This window comes from Anabrus simplex, chromosome 2, assembly GCF_040414725.1.
Source record: "Anabrus simplex isolate iqAnaSimp1 chromosome 2, ASM4041472v1, whole genome shotgun sequence".
Classification (NCBI taxonomy): Eukaryota; Metazoa; Arthropoda; class Insecta; order Orthoptera; family Tettigoniidae; genus Anabrus; species Anabrus simplex.
Window position 1 is genome coordinate 856,248,361 of NC_090266.1, and position 20,847 is coordinate 856,269,207.

Consider the following 20,847-nt stretch of genomic DNA (forward strand, 5'->3'; position numbering starts at 1 on the left):
CAGGAGCTAGCAGTCACATGAGGAAAATGTGTTATTGGGATTTGATGTTATGAGATCATGGTATCATAAATTTGTAATGCGAGGGGAAAGAGTACTTATCTCTTAGTTGACGAATGACGACAGATAATGAAACTGTGAGAGAGTAGCATTTATATTATTTATGCTATGAAGATGCCTTTGCTGGCAGGACCTAGTGTTTACAGTGCACTATGTCTTCTGGTATGGGCTAGAGCAATTTTGTTACTTTCATTGATCTGTCTCAGCTTTATCCTTGGCTTTGACAAAATGAAGGTGACTGAGGTATGAGTGATGCTAGTAATGCCATTCCTTCTGCAGCCAGTCCCTGCTATGAATGGTGTGAAGATATTGCTCATAGGGTCAGTTGGTGCATGCATTTCAGTGGGCTTGACAGACTGATATGTAATAGCAACTTCTGGCTTGGTGAGGAAAGCAACGGGAAACTACCTCACTCCTCATTTTCCTAGTACGCCTCTTCAGTGATGCCTAGGCCATCTATGACAGCTGATGGCGGAGCTGTTGAGGATCCAGCCAGCCTTCGGGCTGAGGACTAAACATACATACACATGCTATGAAGGTAGACCGTTTAATGAACTGGCCTGTTTTGTGTGTGGACCTTGAAGTAGGGGATTCACCTAGTTTGCACCCGGCACTTTTTTTTGCTAGGGGCTTTACGTCGCACCGACACAGATAGGTCTTATGGCGACGATGGGATAGGAAAGGCCTAGGAGTTGGAAGGAAGCGGCCGTGGCCTTAATTAAGGTACAGCCCCAGCATTTGCCTGGTGTGAAAATGGGAAACCACGGAAAACCATCTTCAGGGCTGCCGATAGTGGAATTCGAACCTACTATCTGGCCTGTTTGTGAGTGAAACCTAAGGGTCTGTTGTAGGGGTGGATATTTAGTAATGAAATGGTGATAACGCGAATTCGATCCTCCTCTGTAGGTGATTGAAAAAGGAAACGGCGAGGTGATGTAGGTGGATCAATGGTTCTTATAGGCGCTATGAGTTCTTGTTGATTTTGAGGTGGTGCTGGGCGGCGACGGCAGCGGCAAGAATACACGGCGTGATTACCACCACAGGTATGCAAGTGGTGGGGGGTGCGTGTTGGGACGCCTGGGTGTAGAGGGAGCTAGAGTGCAATGGGCACATGTAGGGGTCTTGGCAGTACACTGAATGGTTGTATGATTATTGTAGATGGGACAGCGTTCACACAGGATGGTTTATGGAGGTGGGGCGCGAGATGATTCCACTTTATGGTGGCGTTTATGTATGGAGACTCCGCTGACCGAAACATGGTCGACATCTTCGGGCGATGGCAGAATAATTCACACCATGTAAGTGTGACCCATGGAGTTCTTGATTCTTAATGCCTTCCGCGTGAAGTTCGGAAATTTTTGTTTATTCTGTAATAGAGGGGTCAACACATCGTATGTCACAGCTGAGAAAGCGGTAGCGTGGGGGGAGGGGGAAGTTTTGATGGGTTGAGGTGGGAGTAGATGAAAAGTGGTACTTGATCCAAGTTGTCGTTCTTCGGATATCCGCTATATCCTCACGGCGCATATTAAATCTGAGCAGCGAGGATAAAATGGCGTGGGGAGACTGGAGCTCGAGGGCAGGGACGGAGAGAAGAAATGAATGTGTTCCTGAGGAGGTAGGCTGGAGCAAAAGAGAATGATTGATGGGGCGTCTTGTGCCGGATACAGATGAAAGTCCGAGTTGGAAGGGGTGGTGGTGGTGGTGGGGGTAGAATTGGGAGGAATGGGCTGAGTGATGGCGGCCCTGGACGGCGGCGGCGCACTTGTAATGTCTGTCGATGGTGCAAGTTTCGGGTCCAACGCAAGGCGTCGTGGAGCTTGTTCTTCCCCAGGAGCAGACTGTGGAGAAAACCTCTTAAACTGGAAGTAAACTCTAGTATTGTCCCCCAGCGGAGTTGGTGTCATGGGAAGAAATCTGGCCTAGTAGTCAGAAGCTGCGAAACTAGACATTACGACCGAGTGGTGAGCTTCTGCGGCTGTTTGACTGAATCAGTGGCGGCGATGGTGGTGGCGGTTGTGGTGGTCGTAGCGGTAGTGGTGACTGCACAATAAGGTCAATAGCGATATATAATGGAGATAGATCTTACTGGAGCCTGAGGAAATATGGTATTGCTGACGATGGGCTCGCCCTGAGGTGGTACCTCTCGGATTTTCTTCTGTCCACCTGGTCAGAATGCCCAGCGTGCCTGCGTGACGGTGTAGAAAAACCGTTGGACGGCGAAGGATGGAGCTCTGAACTACTACTACTAAAATGTTTTCATTCCTCTCCTGAAGGGGGAGGTGGGCCGTCTCTCAGGCCAGGAGATTTGTTACAGTGAAGGAGATTTGCAGAGAAGGTGAGAGGGTTGGCGGCCGTGGCTTAACTAGGAACTGTCCCGGCATTCGCCTTAGTGCAGGAGAATGGAAAACCACGGAAAACCATTCTCAGAACAGCCGACGGTGGGGACCAGCCCATCTCCGTCTCCCGAATGCAGAGGAGTAGAGCCACGACAAAGTCGCGGCCACCCCTCCTCCGCTCGGTTGGTCGGTCGGAGTGCAGAGCCGCCGTACCAGCCGAAGTCCACTCTGCAACCGCCGACCGAGCTCTGAACGGATAGTTAGTGTCTTGGCGGATGCAAACTGTATGGCTGTACGGATAATTTTGCTGATAATTTCTAAATATATAGGGGAAACCGGGGCAAGATGACGAGCGGGGCAGGATTACGAATCGATCATAACTTTTGTAGCATTGTGTTCACTAAATTAGCTACCGTGTGACCTTGGGTCCGATATCTCACACGTATAACTTACACATAGAAGGAAATTGCTTTCAGTCTGTGATAAGCAGTGGTCGAGGGTTGTCTGTCTGGCGCTGTCGCTCTAAAATATCTGAGGTATGTGCAAGAAGCTTCTACTATAGTATGCACACAGTATGAATTAACCGTCTTATTTTCTTTAAATGTCAATGTATTTCCAACTTCAATGTTAACCGAATCTTGATTGCAAGACGTCTGTATATTATAAGGGCAAACCGCTTCCTAAGTAACTTGGGGCAAGATGACGGGGGCAAGTTGACGAATTCGTCATCTTACCCCAAGCCCCAAGCCAGGTATTGGCTACACGTAGTCACCCGTACCCTTACGCTAATTGCAGAAATACCTAGAAATTATCAACGAAAGACGGATAGACGGGACTGGGATGAAGTAAGCATGATAGCCACAATGCGTGCTGTCAAAAAATTTCAGATGTCTTTTAATGCAACTATGAGCAAGGCCATTACAAGATTTGAAGCATGTGGAATTGACCCAATAAACCCACAAATATTTGATGAGGAAGTTTGCCCTCCAGTAGTGACAACAGAAAGATATGAAGAAGAGTGAATAAAAGTAGCCTATGTTCATCCTCTAAATGAAGAAGTGGATCAACGTGTGATAATTGTAAAATGTAGTGCCATGAAGACTGTTCAAGTTATGAAGGTAGTGGATGGTTTCTCTGTGATATGTTCTGAGTAAATTCCAGTTCAAAACTGTTTTTCTTTTCTTTTCAGAATTATTGTATTCAGTGTAGTGCACGGTAGTTATTAATGTTATCAGGAACTTCTAAAAATTATTATAAATTTTATTAAAATATTTTAACATTTTTCAAAATTTATCTTCTTTAGATATGTATGTCCTTGTGTAGTACATAATTAAAATTAAGTTACTTCAAGTTTTGATGGTGTATTTAACACATTTCAGTGAAGTTCCGTGTTGAAACAGTTGAGAAGAATGCTCGTCATCTTACCCCAATAGGTTCGTCAACTTACCCCGGGCACGGGGCAAGATGACGAATTTACATAACATTATACTTTACTACTTTATGAAAAAGTTATTTCAACATAAACTTTGAACATTGCAGTACAGTTGCATGAAAAAGTAAGCTGTAATAAGCATGCCATCACAGGCGTAAAACGCGCCATGTTCCGGCGGAATGTCGAAAGGAAGCTTATCGTCAGCTTGCCCCGTTCTACCCTATCTTTAATGATTTTCACTCAGGCATACTCTAGAAATCTCGATAAGTCAGTCTTTCGTACATTTCATGCAGTTATTTTTGCTTGTGGTTAGGCGAGCCTTGACACTGGTATGGGAAAATGGTGATAACATTTAGGAGGATACATTTTTGCACTCTGCCCACTCCCCAAAGTAGGCGCCATTGCCCTTGAGTCCATAAAGCCGTAAATCTGACCAAATCTAACTGGCTCCTGTCCGCAATTAGTGAAGAAAAAGAACAAAGGTTCCGAAAGAGAACCACTCAATCTGTCGGTAGTTGTCACAAGAGGAAATACTTCATAAACGTGTCACTGTAATGGGTTGTTGCCAGGTATCAGGCCTATTGTACTGTGTTAACAGAACTATCCATTTCAATACCTTGAGTGTAATACAGTTACAATATACGCGGATGCGAATGAAGGACTACTGATGGGGTACGGCGGGCCTCCTAGAGGTAACGCCGTCTCTCAGGCCAGGGAGATTTGTAGGTCCTATCTGTGATTGGTGGAGAATGTGAGGTGGCCCACAACATGAACTGTCCCGGTATTCGCCTTAGCGCAGAATGGAAAACCACGGAAAACCATTCTCAGGACAGCCGACGGCGGGGACCAGCCCCTCTCCGTCTCTCGAATGTAGAGCTGCAAGGCTAACTAGTTCCTGTAGAGTCAAAGCCCACTCTACTTGGAGGTAACGGGGGGAGGGGTTAAAGTTTCGGGCACCGGGCGAGTTGGCCGTGCGGTTAGGGGCGCGCAGCTGTGAGCTTGTATCCGGGATATGGTGGGTTCGAACCCCACTGTCGGCAGCCCTGAAGATGGTTTCCGTGGTTTCCCATTTTCACACTAGGCAAATGCTGGGGCTGTGCCTTATGAAGGACACAGCCGCTTCCTTCTCATTCCTATGCCTTTCCTGTCCCATCGTCGCCACATGACCTATCTGTGTCGGTGCGACGTAAAGCAAAAAGAAACAAAAAAAAACAGTAGGCTTGTGAGTGCACCAGGGATAGTATGTCACTCTTCACATATTCACCCCCCGTCTTCAGAAGGATCACCTTGGCGAAGAAACCAAGTGCTGTCAAACTGTAGAACGTATTTATATATCAATGCACATGTCAAACAAACAAACAAGCAAACAAAAAGAAAAAAGAAAACACTTTTTGTAATAGATACTGAAATAAAATAGTTACAAACTCCTTAGCTAAGAAGCCAAACCCCCTCCTATCTCCTTATTCTACACTTGCTTTACCCCCTCCTTCCCACATCATATCTCCTTAACTCGCCTGCATCTCTTGGCCAGAGAGAAGGGCGTAACCCATTCAGGGTGGGGAATGGAAACCTTTGTCAGTTCAGTTCAGTTCAGAGTTCTACCCATCAGGGTACGGAATAACAAATTTTGGTAGTACTTAGTAGTAGTAGTAGTAGTAGTAGTAGTAGTAGTAGTAGTAGTAGTAGTAGTAGTTGCACCAAACAGCTGAGACAAAACAGAACAGGCAAGCGTATGATAATGCTTGAGACAAACACGAAATAATATCTGCATTGCAACAAATTAAGTATCAGAGGTAAGGCTTTTTGCGGATGATGTTATTCTGTATAGAGTAACAAATAAGTTACAAGATTGTGAGCAACAGCAACGTGACCTCGATAATGTGGTGAGATGGACAGCAGGCAATGGTATGTTGATAAACAGGGTTAAAAGTCAGGTTTTAAGTTTCACAAACAGGAAAAGTCCTCTCAGTTTTAATTACTGCGTTGATGGGGTGAAAGTTCCTTTTGGGGATCATTGTAAGTATCTAGGTGTTAATATAAGGAAAGATCTTCATTGGGGTAATCACATAAATGGGATTGTAAATAAAGGGTACAGATCTCTGCGCATGGTTATGAGGGTGTTTAGGGGTCGTAGTAAGGATGTAAAGGAGAGGGTAAGACCCCAACTAGAGTATGGTTCCAGTGTATGGGACCCTCACCAGATTTACTTGATTCAAGAACTGGATAACATCCAAAGAAAAGCAGGTCGATTTGTTCTGGGTTATTTCTGACAAAAGAGTAGAGTTACAGTCCGCCTCTGTGGTGTAGTGGTTAGTGTGATTAGCTGCTGCCGCCGGAGGCCCGGGTTCGATTCTCGGCTCTGCCACGAAATTTTAAAAGTGGTACGAGGGCTTGAACGGGGTCCATTCAACCTCGGGAGGTCAAATGAGTAGAGCGGGTTCATTTCCCACCTTGGCCATCCTGGAAGTGGTTTTCCGTGGTTTCCCACTTCTCCTCCAGGCAAATGCCGGGATGGTACCTAACTTAAGGCCACGGCCGCTTCCTTCCCTCTTCCTTGTCTACCCTTTCCAATCTTCCCAAGGCCCCTGTTCAGCATAGCAGGTGAGGCCGTCTGGGCTAGGTACTGGTCATTCTCCCCAGTTGTATCCCCTAACCCAATGTCTCACGCTCCAGGACACTGCCCTTGAGGTCGTAGAGGTGGGATCCCTCGCTGAGTCCGAGGGGAAAGCCAACCCTGGAGGGTAAACAAATTATGAAGAAGAAGAAGAAGAAGAAGAGGAAGAAGAGTAGCATAGCAAAAATGTTGCAAATTTTGGGCTGCGAAGAACTGGGAGAAAGAAGACGAGCTGCTCGACTATGTGGTATGTTCCGAGCTGTCAGCGGAGAGATAGCGTGGAATGACATTAGTAGACGAAAAAGTTTGAGTGGCGTTTATAAAGCAGGAAAGATCAAAATATGAAGATAAAGTTGGAATTCACGAGAACAAATTGGGGCAAATTTCTTTGAAATCATTTAACAAAATGCTAGGAAAACAAGAGATAGGGAATCTGCCACCTGGGCGACTGCCCTAAATGCAGATCAGTAGTGATTGATTGATTGATTGATTGATTGATTGATTGATTGATTGATTGATTGATTGAATGAATGATCAATTGATTGATCGATTGATTGATTATGTACGGTATACCGCATGCATCTGAGGAATCTCTAACTACGTGCTACTGGTAAGCCATTCTGATAAGGGTCTCGGGTTCGATTCCCGGCCGGTTCGGAGATTTTAATCTTCATTGGTTATTTCCAATGGCTCGGGGGCTGGGTGTTTGTGATGTACCCACCATTCCTGCAACTCACACACCACACTTAACATTATCCTCCACCACAATAACACGCAGTTACTTACACATGCCACACGAAATTATTATTAGCATAAATTCAAAAGACGGCCCCGTGGTGTAGGGGTAGCGTGTCTGCCTCTTACCCGGAGGCCCCGGGTTCGATTCCCGGCCAGGTCAGGGATTTTTACCTGGACCTGAGGGCTGGTTCGAGGTCCACTCAGCCTACGTGATAAGAATTGAGGAGCTATCTGACGGTGCGATACCGGCCCCGGTCTAGAAATCCAAGAATAACGGCCGAGAGTATTCGTCGTGCTGACACATGACACCTCGTAATCTGCAGGCCTTCCGGGTGAGCAGCGGTCGCTTGGTAGGCCAAGGCCCTTCAAGGGCTGTAGTGTAATTGGGGGGTTATACATTCAAAGAGAAGATTTTAAAAAACCTCTTAAAACTACTAACGATTTTCTTCTTCTTATTCTTCTTCTCGGCTTTTACTCCGCTTTATTGTGGTCGGCACTTCGTGTGGATTGGCCCTGTGTTAAGGCCGACGCCCTTGCTGACACCGACCCTGTGTGGAGGAATTGATCTGTTGCGTTTTTCTGTTGTGTTTCGTAGTGTGGTGTATTGGAACGAACACAAACACCCAGTCGCCGAACCAGAGGAATTAATCATACGCAGTTAAAATCTCCGACCCAACCGGAAATCAAACCTGAAGTCCTCTGAATCAAAAGCCACATGCTGACTATTCAGCCAAAGAGCCGAGCTAAAAGTAGTAGAGTCTCGTTAATCCGAACTAATTGGGACCGCAGTCTGTTCGGATTACGAAATTTTCGGATTAACCGGAAAAATATTTTCTAATAATAATGTTATTGTTTTTATGTCCCACTAACTACTCTTACGGTTTCCGGAGACGCCTAGGTGACGGGATTTTCTCCCGCAGGTGTTCCTTTATGTGCCAGTAAGTCTACTTACACGAGGCTGACGTATTTGAGCGCCTTCAAATACCACAAGACTGAGCCAGGATCGAACCTGCCAAGTTGGGGTCGGAAGGTCAGCGCCTCAACCGTCTGAGGAAAATACTTTCTACAATACAGTACATGCTGTAATTTGAAATGCCCATTATTTAACAGTTACATTAATAAAATACTGTATAAAATTACAGTAGGGTAGATAAGAACCCGTAGAGGAGAAAACGACTAAAACTAGGTTAAAACTTGTCTCCTAAAACTGCTAAAATACGGTAACGGGTTACACTAGTCTCATATTCAGATGCCGCGGCCACCTAGAACTTGCGGTACACTACGTCGAGCAACACTCCGCTACTACGCCCATTGGTGTGATGTTTATGAGATTCTGGTTTAACACTGCATCTTCGAGTAGGTCCCAATCACTACGGCAAAAGAAACTAACAGACTTTGTAAAGATGAACACGCAGTGATTGATGGTTTATGATGTGTAATTATGTTTACAATAAGTTATTCTAGTAAAATATGACTAATAAAGTGCAAGTAAGTCTTCATTCTATAATATGTTCTTTCATTTCAATAAGGAGAACTTTAAAAAGAAAATCTTCAGTTCGGATTAACCGGACTTTCGGATTAACGGGGTTCGGATTAACGGGACTCTAGTGTACTAACAATTACGACAAATCTTAATTAATTTCTAATACACCATCTTTATACCAAAAGTTGTAAATAAAAATTAACTCAACAACGAATGAGTCTAATTTAATTAAAAGATCCCCTGTGATGTGGTAGCAAATAGCAGCGACTACCTCGAATAATCTTAAATAATCCCTAGCACACGTGGAGATAGTTAGGCATTGTAAAGAAATGTTTGCTTCTATAATTTGAACTATCGCCAGAGTGGTATCCCGGCGTAAAACACGACATATGAATATCCATTACACTACAGAACATAGTGGTTTAACGTCGCACTAACGCAGGTAGGTTTTCGGTGACGTTGGGGTGGAAAAAGGAACGAAGCGACTGTTACCACATTTAAGGTACAATTCTGGCAAAAATGGGAAACCACAGTAAAACATCTCCAGGGCTGCCGACGGCGTTGTTTGAACCCACTATCTCCCAAATGTAAGTTTACAGCTGTACTTGGTACGAAAACATTACACTTGCGCCATCCATTCTAGAATATAATCCAAACTCGCTCCCTCGTCACCTGTTGATTATCACTACAGTACTTTAGGGCTCGAATGTCTATAATCTAAAATCTCTAGAGAATAGAAATTATACATCGTACAAAAGTTAGGTCTGGTTAGATGATAATTTTTTATTCGTCATTCTACAAAAAACTAGCGACTGCCTGGCCGAGGCGGTAAAAGTGTGCTTGGTTCACCCGGAAGGAGGTGGGTTGGATTCCCCGTCAGGAAGTCGAAAATGTTAAGTAACGGAATTTCCACTTCCGGAGATGCATATGGTCTTGAGGTTCATTCAGCCTACACCAGAAATGAGTACCAGGTTAATTCCTGGGGGTAAAGGCGTCCGAGCGTAGAGCTAACCACTCTACCCCATCAAATGCCGAGGTTACGGTTAGTGGAAGACATTTCCTTCCACCCCTTCCAAGGCTTTAATGGCCTGTACGGAGATGCCTGACTACAATAAGCAGGTGAATATGAACTCCTTGTGGTACGCTCTATAAAAACGTAGAGTAGCCCTCTTCTTTCCTTCATGAAAAGAAGAAAGTGTGTTTATGTGGATTCACATTTCGCAGTAGAGAGAACGAAAGGATTCTGAAGAACAAAAGATGACCAACGCCAACACAGTCACTGACTGCTCACAGTTACTATCAGACAACAACGGTGTTGGCACCACTAAACAGGGAATGTTTGGCAGGGATGAAGATTGTGTAGGGAAGATGACCAACAGCGAACTGGCTATTCCTAACATTCTTTAGTCCTCTCTATTTAGGCAACTTACGGTTTGCGAATCCCGTTACCTTCAAACTTCATTTAACCACAAAATATTTATTAGGAAATTCAAAATAGCCAAACGCAAATAAAATTATTTAACATTGTCAACTTAAAACATGTGAATAGTACTTGAAGAACGGTTAAAACAATGATAATATTAGCAAAATATGCTTTCATTCACTTTTTGGTCAAATATGACTTCATGACAAAATATAAGTTAGTGTGATTAGCTGTCACCCCCGGAGGTCCGGGTTCGATTCCCGGCTCTGCCACGAAATTTGAAAAGTGGTATGATGGCTGGAACGGGATCCACTCAGCCTCGGGGTGTCAACTGAGTAGAGGTGGGTTCGATTCCCAGGTGAGGCCGCCTGAGCGAGGTACTGGTCATCCTCCCCAGCTGTATCTCCCGACCCAAAGTCTGGCGCTCCAGGACACTGGCCTTGAGGCGGTAGAGGTGGCATCCTTCGATGAGTCCGAGGGAAAAACCAACCCTGGAGGGTAAAAAGATTAAGAAGAAATAAAATATGCAATTACCATGCTAGTTGGCCGTGCAGTTAGGGTCGCGCAGCTGTGAGCTTGCATTCGGGAGATAGTGGGTTCGATCTCACTGTCGGCAGCCCTAAAGGTGGTTTTTCCTTGTTTCCCATTTACACACCAGGCAAATTTTGGGCTGTACCTTAATTAAGAATACGGCCACTTACTTTCCACTGCTAGACTTTTCCTATTCCATCGTCGCCATAAGACCTGTATGTGTCGGTGCGACGTAAAAAGGAAGCAAATTATATTTGAAAAATATGCATTTGCACGAAAAATAAAACCGTGTTATCGTGCTCACAAAAGCTAGACATGTGCTTCATTTAAGTTTGAAATACAGACCAGGATAGATACATTATATTCCATACAAATCAGAACCCTAATTTCACTTTACCCCCAAAACAAGTCCCTGAGACCTAAGTCTTGAAGTTCTTAATTTCTATCACCTTGAGGAATGATCAGCTTGGCGTATTGACACACATTCTACCATTCACATAATGCAGAAATAACAGCAAAACGTTAGTAAAATATCACACCATGCTGTTGCCAACATACTAAGTTAAATATATTAGAAAGCTGGGAGCAAACAAGATAGATGAAAAAAAGGAGCATTGTTTGTAGATGGAAATGATTATATTTCATGCAGTCTGGATCATAACAAACTGCTAGAAAGACACAGATTTCTTCCACAAATCATGCCATCATTCACAATGCAACTCAAACTGCATTCATACCGCCCATGACTGCAATGGAGCCGTCCACGAAGCCTAGAGATGGTGAACTCCAAATGAACACGCCATATGACATTTTCAGCTGAAACCAAACAATTACTAACTTAAGGCAGCTGTAAAGTGCACAATACGTGTGCGATCGTTAAGTCATAAACCGAAAACTTGTTGGTTCCTTAAAATTAACCACTGTATGTATTGTGGTGCCGGCCCCGCGGTGTAGGGGTGGCGTGACCGCCTCCTACCCGGAGGGCCGGGTTCGATTCCCGGCCATGTCTGGGATTTTTACCTGCATCTGGGGGTTGGTTCGAGGTCCACTCAGCCTACGTGATTACAATTGAGGAGCTATCTGACGGTGAGATGGCAGCCCCGGTCTAGAAACCCAAGAATAACGGCCGAGAGGATCCGTCGTGCTGACCACACGACACCTTGTAATCTGCAGACCTTCGGGCTGAGAAGCGGTCGCTTGGTAGGTCATGGCACTTCGGGGCTGTTGCGCCATGGAGTTTGGTTTGTATTGTGGATGTAAGGACATATCGTAAAACCATGGCAGAGCAAACGATGTATATTAATCCAGGAGACAAACGAAGTGCAGGGTGAAGTCCTTTTCTTCCATTTCAATCAATCAATCAATCAATCAATCAATCAATCAATCAATCAATCAATCAATCAATCAATCAATCAATACTGATCTGCATTTAGGGCAGTCGCCCAGGTGGCAGATTCCCTATCTGTTGCTTTCCTAGACTTTTCTAAATGATCGCAAAGAAATTGGAAAATTATTGAACATTTCCCTTGGTAAGTTATTCCAATCCCTAACTCCCCTTCCTATAAACGAATATTTTCACCAATTTGTCCTCTTGAATTCCAACTTTATCTTCATATTGTGATCTTTCCTACTTTTAAAGACACCACTCAAAATTATTCGTCTACTGATGTCCACCCACGCCAGCTCCCCACTGACAGCTCGGAACATACCACTTAATCGAGCAGCTCGTTTCCTTTCTCCCAAGTCTTCCCAGCCCATACTTTGCAACATTTTTGTAACGCTACTCATTTGTCGGAAATCACCCAGAACAAATCGAGCTGCTATTCTTTGGATTTTTTCCAGTTCTTGAATCAAGTAATCCTGGTGAGGGTCCCATACACTGGAACCATACTCTAGTTGGGGTCTTACCAGAGACTTATATGCCCTCTCCTTTACATCCTTACTACAACCCCTAAATACCCCCATAACCATGTGCAGAGATGTGTATCTTTTATTAACAATCATATTTATGTGACTATCCCAATTAAGGTCTTTTCTTATATTAACACCTAGGTACTTACAATGATCCCCAAAAGGAACTTTCACCCCATCAACACAGTAATTAAAACTGAGAGGACTTTTCCTATTTGTGAAACTCACAACCCGACTTTTAATCCCGTTTATCATTATACCATTGCCCACCGTCCATCTCACAACACTATCGAGTTCACCCTGCAGCCGCTCACAACCTTGTAACGTATTTATTAGGCTGTACAAAATAGCATCATCTGCAAACAGCCTTATCTCTGATTCCACTTCTTTACACATATCATTGATATATATAATAGACTAAAACATAAAGGTCCAATAATACTACCTTGAGAAATTCCCCTCTTAATTATTACAGGGTCAGATAAAGCTTCGCCTACGTTAATTCTCTGAGTTCTATTTTCTAGAAATATAGCCACCCATTCAGTCACCCTTTTTTCTAGTAGAAGAGCACTCATCATTGCCAGTAGTCTTCCATGATCTACCCTATCAAATGCCTTAGATAGGTCAATCGCAATACAGTCCATTTGGCCTCCTGAATCCAGGATATCTGCTATATCTTGCTGAAATCCTACAAGCTGAGCATCAGTGGAACAACATTTCCTAAACCCAAACTGCCTTCTGTCAAACCAATTATTAATTTCGCAAACATGTCTGATATAATCAAAAAGAATGCTTTCCAAAAACTTCCATGCAATGCATGTCAAACTGACTGGCTGTAAATTTTAGCTTTATGTCTATCACCCTTTACTTTATACACAGGGGCTACTATAGCAACTCTCCATTCATTCGGTGTAGCTCCTTCAACCAAACAATAATCAAATAAGTATTTCAGATATGGTACCATATCCCAAAACATTGCCTTTAGTATATCCCCAGAAATCTTATCAATTCCAGCTGCTTTTCTAGTTTTCAACTTTTGTATCTTACTGTACATGTCACCGTTATCAAAGGTAAATTTTAATACTTCTTTAATATTACTCACATTCCCTATCTGGACATTATCCTTGTAACCAACAATCTTTACATACTGCTGACTGAATACTTCTGCCTTCTGAAGATCCTCGCATACACACAACCCTTGTTCTTTAATGATTCCTGGAATGTCCGTCTTCGATTCTTAAATTACCTATACATACCCTTCGATTTTTCACTAAAATTTTTATGACCACCAATTTTGCTTGCCATCATGTTATCCTTAGCTGACTTCTTTACTAGATTCAATTTCCTAGTAAGTTCCTTCAATTTCTCCTTACTTCCATAACCATTTCTAACTCTATTTCATTCCAACCTGCACTTCCTTCTTAGTCACTTTACTTCTCTGTTATAATATAGCGGACCTTTACCGCTCCTTACCACCTTCAAAGGTACAAACCTATGTTCACATTCCTCAACAATTGCTTTAAACCCATACCAGAGTCTGTTTACATTTTTATTTACCATTTTCCAGTGATCACAGTTATTTTTAAAAACTCCCTCATGCCTGTTTTATCAGCCATATGGTACTGCCTAATAATCCTAATTTTAATACCTTCCTTTCTTTCACATTTACTTTTAACTACGACAAAAACTGCTTCGTGATCACTAATACCATCTATTACTTCGGTTTCTCTATAGAGCTCATCTGGTTTTATCAGCACCACATCCAAAATATTCTTCCCTCTAGTTGGTTCCATCACTTTCTGAATCAGGTGCCCTTCCCATATTAACTTATTTGCCATTTATTGGTCATGCTTCCTGTCGTTCGCATTACCTTCCCAATTGACATTTGGCAAATTGAGATCACCCGCTACAATCACGTTCCTTTCCTTATCGTTTCCCACATAGCTGATTATCTTATCAAATAATTCTGAATCAGCGTCAGCGCTACCCTTTCCTGGTCTGTACACTCCAAAGACATCAAGTTGCCTATTATCTTTAGAGATGAGCCTTACACCCAGAATTTCATGTTTTTCATCCTTAACTTTTTCGTAGCTTACAAATTCTTCTTTCACCAGAATGAATACTCCCCCTCCTCCAATTCCTATCCTATCTCTACGATACACACTCCAGTTCCGTGAGAATATTTCTGCATACATTATATCATTTCTCAGCCATGATTCAACTCCTATTACAATATCTGGTAAGTATATATCTATAAAATTACTTAATTCGATTCCCTTGTTTACAATGCTTCTACAATTGAGCACTAACATTTTTATGTCGTCCCTACTTGATTTCCAGTTCTCTGTTCGCATAACACCGCTCCCTAGACCACCCCGTTTCCCTGAATGTACCTCCCTATAACCCTTTCAAACAAATTTCCTTTCTTATACGTACCACTGCAGTTTAAGTGAAGGCTATCTGAGCGCAGATCCCTATCTCCTCACCACCCATTAGGATCTAGAAATCTCACTCCCTGTTTCCCACATACCCAGTCTATAGTCTCATTTAAATCCCCAAACACCCTCCAGTCCGTATCCCTCCTACACAGTATTCCAGTGATAACAATCTCCGCTTCCTTAAACTTCATCCGTGCCGCATTTACCAGATCCCACACATCTCCAACTATGTTGGTACTTATATCAGCTTGCCTTACGTTGTTAGTACCAACGTGAAACACTACCACCTTCTCCTTTTCCTCTTCCTTCTCTTCTCTTTTCCTCAACATCTGCCTCAACCTGATTCCTGGATAACACTCTACCCTGGTTCCCTTTCCTCCACACACTTTCCCCACATGTCTAACGATAGAATCCGCCATGACCAGAGCCTCAACCCTACCCACCTCATTTGAACCCTCCCCTCCTGGTCAGCCCTATCTTCTCTCACTGCTGCAGAAGCTACTTCCTCCTCCCTTTTTTCCCTCCCATGACCCTGTTCCACCTGTCTCTTCCTTTCCACTACACTACATTTCCCTTTCCAACCTTTTCCCTTCCTCCTACTTCCACACATATCAGCAACAGTTCCCTGTTCCTCATCTTCCCTCGGTTGTTCTACTTGCAGTGACTCGTACCGATTTCTCACAGACACCTGTCCTGAATTCTGATCCTGAACAGAGCCCTTAGCCTGCAATCTCCTTCCCCTTAAAATATTAGACCACCTGTCTTCCACAATTCCCCCCTTTCCTTCCCATCCCTCCTTTACACCTACTGTATCCTGTACATTTTTTGAGGGAGACCTACTTTCCTTCCTGTCTTCTGAGAGAATCCTAATTATCTCCCTCAAACTCTCCAACTCCTCCCTCATACTCCTTAATGCCTGGCCACACCCACATTTGAATATAGTTCCGTCCGCCTCTGTGATGTAGTGGTGAGTGTGATTAGCTGCCACACCCGGAGGCCCGGGTTCGATTCCTGGCTCTGCCACGAACTTTGAAAAGTGGTATGATGGCTGGAACGGGGTCCACTCAGCCTCGGGAGGTGAAGTGAGTAGAGGTAGGTTCGATTACCACCTCAGCCATCCTGGAAGTAGTTTTCCGTGGTTTCCCACTTCCCCTCCTGGCAAATGCCGGGCTGATACCTAACTTAAGGCCACGGCCGCTTTCTTCCCTCTTTCTTGTCTTTCCCTTCCAATGTTCCCATCCCCGATCAGGGCCCCTGTTCAGCATAGCAGGTGAGGCCGCCTGGGCGAGGTATTGCTTATCATCCCCAGTTGTATCCCCCGACCCACAGTCTGAAGCTCCAGGGCACTGCCCTTGAGGCGGTAGAGGTGGGATCCCTCGCTGAGTCCGAGGGAAAAACCAACCCTGGACGGTAAGCGGGTTAAGGAAGAAAGAAAAGCCATTTGTTTTATGTCCGTCCTAAATGCTAGTTATTAACAAACTTCGGGATACCGGAATTTTGTCCCGCAGGAGTTATTTTAACGTACCGGAAGCCAACTACACGAAGACGTTTACTTTTAAAACACCTTTTAAAGGCATATTGCATGCTTCTTCACTGTTTGGAAGGTATTTTCACAGAAAGAAGGGTATCTGGAGTAACAAAGAGAATAATGTAAAATAGATTATTAATCTGTAACAAGCCACCGGAGACCACGGATCGCTTATACCATTATACTCAGGAGGTATCCCTGAACAACCTCCGAAAGATTGTCGCTGGAGTTCGGGTTCATCTTATATATCCTGGATGTGCGCCTGCTAGAACCGACCACTATTCTGTGCCCGTTGTCGCATTAGTCCGCCTCCTGTCGTGAAGTGGTTATTGTTATTAGCTGCCAGCTCCCGGATGTTCGGGTTCGATTCCCTGCTCTGCCACGAAATTTGAAAAGTGATACGAGGACTGGGGTTCACTCATCCTCTAGAAGTCAACTGACTGGAGGGGGGTTCGATTCCCATCTCAGCCATCCTCGAAGTGATCTTCCGTGGTTTCCCACTTCTCCTCCAGGCAAATGCCGGGATGGTACATAAATTAAGATCAGGGTCACTTCCTTTCCTCTTCCTTGTCTATCCCTTCCAATCTTCCCATCTCCCGGCAAGGCCCCTGTTCAGCATAGCAAGTGAGGCAGTCTGGGCGAGGTGCTGGTCCTCCTCCCCAGTTGTATCCCCTCAACCCAAAGTCCCACGCTCCAGCACACTGCCCTTGAGGCGTTAGAGGTGGGATCCCTCGCTGAGTCCGAGGGAAAACCCAACCCTGCAGGGTAAATAAATTAAGAAAGAAAGAAAGAAAGAAAGAAAGAAAGAAAGTTGTCACATTATTGTACTATCACTACTGTTATATGCGATCACAAAGTGTAAAGTCATTGTTTACATGCTGTATGAGTTTTATTATATCCGTTATTTCGTGAGGATTTCTGCCATATAAGTCGAGATAAGGAGGACTTGTGGTCCTATTTTTCATCTGAACTTCTGTATATAAACGAATGCGCTCATATAAGTATGTTGTATCCTAAGTTGTATCCTTTGTTTTGTTGTAAATATTCATTTGTAAAAAACTTCCCTTCTCTAATTTCTGCGTATTCTGACATAAGCCGGCCCTGCCTCCAAACTTACTCAGAAACTCCGTGTTGCCTCTCCTCCAAAGTCGTCAGCCTTGATCTACGCTATATTTAGCACCTCTCTACGACAGTTACTTTCGCCACAAAAATTGCATGTTACAGTGCCCAACATTACACCTGAGGCCATGTGAAATCAACCTGGGAGAGGTACCCGCGCGGGGTATGGGCACGCCTCTTTCCGACTGACTCCAGAAACTACCTTCTTTGGGCGTCATCGTGGGAAGATCCTGGGATGCAGTACTCAACCTACCACTCTATCTTTGGGCGGGACCTTACTATTTTTGTCTTGGGTTCTCATCACCTCGGCTTCAGCCCTCACTGTATTGGGAGGATAAAATCTCGGGGTACCCAAGGGGTCCGAGCGTTCCATCCAGACATCGGCCGCGGCGGCCGCCTTGGCTGTCAACCCTGGGCACTTACAGCCCGCACTTGGACTACTTCGGTGCTGTTATCAGAACAACTCTACTTTAAGAATCCGAAACAAACAAACAAACAAACAAACAAACAAACAAACAAGAATGGACCCTCAAACAAGATATCTCCAGCTCACCAATGTATTTCTCAAAATCAATGTGCTAATGCACTTCAAGATTTCAATGCTGTTCATCCCATTGTAAAACCTTAGGGTGTGGAGGTCTGTACCAGGGTACATCTTCCCCGGCTATTTAAACTGCGCGCCATCACTACGGCCATCTATGCCAACGGATTTGAAGTTATAAACTCCCAAAGAATTTCGTCTTCTACAGTTAGATGGCTCTCCTGCACTAAAAACTAACTACTTGATAGAGTAATTTTTATTTCAGGAGTTGGTAAACCTTTTTCTGAGGATTGTTTTTTAACGTACCGAAGTTGTCAACACTTCAGTTGGTTCTTCTTCGATTGTAATCTACCTCTCAGAGGCGCTTTTAAATATGTTCTCTAGCCTATCAAAACCGGGGTGGGGTTACAGGAATCCAGCCTATTAGCAAAGAGTTCTGGAAGCTTCCCCTTACGGAACTATAAAAGCAGGCATTTTTAGGGCCGTCTTCTCTGAATTGCTACAGTGTTTGGGAGTGCGACTTGACGGAGGCCTAGGAGACAGGGGCGCGGCCTGCTTGAAGAACATTCAGCGATACAAGGCAATGGCACAATTTACCTAAACATTTGATAGCGCCTGCGAGTAGTTGGAGGGGAAGGTTCCAGCCGTTTTTCTTTTAATGTAATTTTGTAAATCTGGTGGTTTAAATGCAGGATTTTCGGCGAAGTCTGAGGACTCTGTTTCTATTCCCTACTAGGAGATATATAATGTAAGGGAACTAAGAGTGATGACCCTCTGTCGTTTCCCATTCAACCTTGCATTGGGTGACTAAAGTTTTCAATCTCAAAATTTTGTTTATTGAATTTTCACGAACGCATTGTAATCGAAACATACTTTCAACGTATTCGGTCGTGTTACGTTCACGTAGTACGTGTTGAAGAGATGTTAAGTACAGAACAAAAATGGCCAACCGGACACCAGTGGGATCCGAACCCACAACCTCCCGATTTCGCGTCGGTTGCTCTACCAATTGAGCTATGGTATAACAAGCGGCATATCTCAGTGCACGATAATGATACTCCTTGCTCTTCACATGCCACAGACAAGGTTCAGATTTGTACAACTCGATAAACTCCTCTAAAACTTGAGTTCGCTTACGGTTTGACATGTTTCGTATAGTATTCTATCAAAACAAAACAAAAAAATCACCGGCAATCAAAAATAAATTAGAAAAGAAAACAAACCGAGGGGTTTTGTAAAAACAAATAAACAGAACGCAAGACCCTCTTCCTGCGCTTGTCCTGCTTCAACTGAGCGAAAGCTGTGCAGGTCTTGGGTGAATCACACAGACGTGCAGTTATGTTCAACTGCGCAGGTAACGGAATTGTTTTTCGATTCTTCCTGGCTCGCCTGTACAGGTCTGGCCACCTGTGCAGGTTCATCGAACGTAGGTGCCACCCACGTTCCGGTTTACCTGCGCAGGTCAACTGTACAGGTAAACCTCTCCGGTACGCTGCAACGTGTATGGCCGGCCTAACTTTTATATATTATCGTTCAAAATTTGGCAACAGAGCGGTGACCCTAGTTATCTTCCTCAAATAACGTGACTCAGAAGTCATTGACTTGTCATCGTCTGGTGTGGACGTGTTCATTACGATTGGCAATAAATTCCATCTGTGGGTCTGGTGGACCTGACGTGATAACACAATCAGCACTTTATATTAGGTAATAAATGGCGTTACTTGCTGTTTATACAAGATGCCCTTTTGTAAGTGGTTCCAATTAGACTCTTCGTTTATAAACATATTCATATCAACTTGCACTTATAACTGCATGTTTCCGGTTTTCTTATCTCATAACCGATTTCTTGTTCGAGCACGGTAGATAACAGGGAGGTAGCAATAATACGAACTATGAATCATTTCAAGAGGAAAAAGCAAATGAATTACGAATCAGGTAATTGTGAACTGCCATACGAAGAAACTGCACCTGTTGCATCCCATTATCTAGTGATGAATAAACTGACCTGATAAGTCATTCACAGGTGGAGACAAGCAAGCAGAGTGGCGGAGGAACCGGCTGAAAGAGGAAAATGTGAATAAAAGTGAGTAATTACTCTTTGCTCACAGTTTTTTTTTTTTTTTCTGCTAGGGGCTCTACGTCGCACCGACATGGATAGGTCTTATAGCGACGATGGGATAGGAAAGGCGTAGCAGTTGAAAGGAAGCGGCCGTGACCTTAATTAAGGTACAGCCCCTGGTGTGAAAATGGTAAACCACGGAAAACCATATGCAGGGCTGCCGACAATGGGATTCGAACCCACGATCTCCCGGATGCAAGCTCACAGTTTGGTATGAATAAAACCCGGTAGTACGTGCTCACTTTAGGAACAACTTCTCCACTTGGAGCAGTCGCTCGCTTCCTATTCAGTCGCAGAGCATTTACTCAGTAATAGTATGAATTAAATATACATTTTTCTCACCTGATGGAGTAAATACTCGTGAATTTTGGAGTTACACCTGTAGGTGACTCATGATCGAGGAGTATACAATAAAAACGTGAAATGGCGGAGTATGTGTTTGCGGAACAGCGCAGAAAGATGTATAAAAGCCGTAGAATCACATGTGGTTAATTACAAAGAGCTTTATAGGTTGAAGCAGCAGAATGTTCGGTGGTCAGCGTGGCACTTCTTGGAGGACTCCAACGAAAGAAGACGG

General features: G+C 44.0%; 1 protein-coding gene across 2 annotated transcripts in view; it reads right to left on the reverse strand.

Annotated features, from left to right (window-relative positions):
- LOC136863143 (transcription factor 21) overlaps positions 1–20,847 on the reverse strand; it is a 255,400-nt gene that overhangs the window by 20,964 nt on the left and 213,589 nt on the right. The window contains exon 3 of one of the 2 annotated variants that reach the window (XM_067139485.1): positions 11,352–11,430. The exons of the other annotated variant lie outside the window; for it this stretch is intronic. Coding sequence (XP_066995586.1) covers positions 11,352–11,430 — 79 coding nt within the window. The remainder of the gene's footprint in view (positions 1–11,351; positions 11,431–20,847) is intronic. 2 annotated transcript variants of the gene reach the window in all.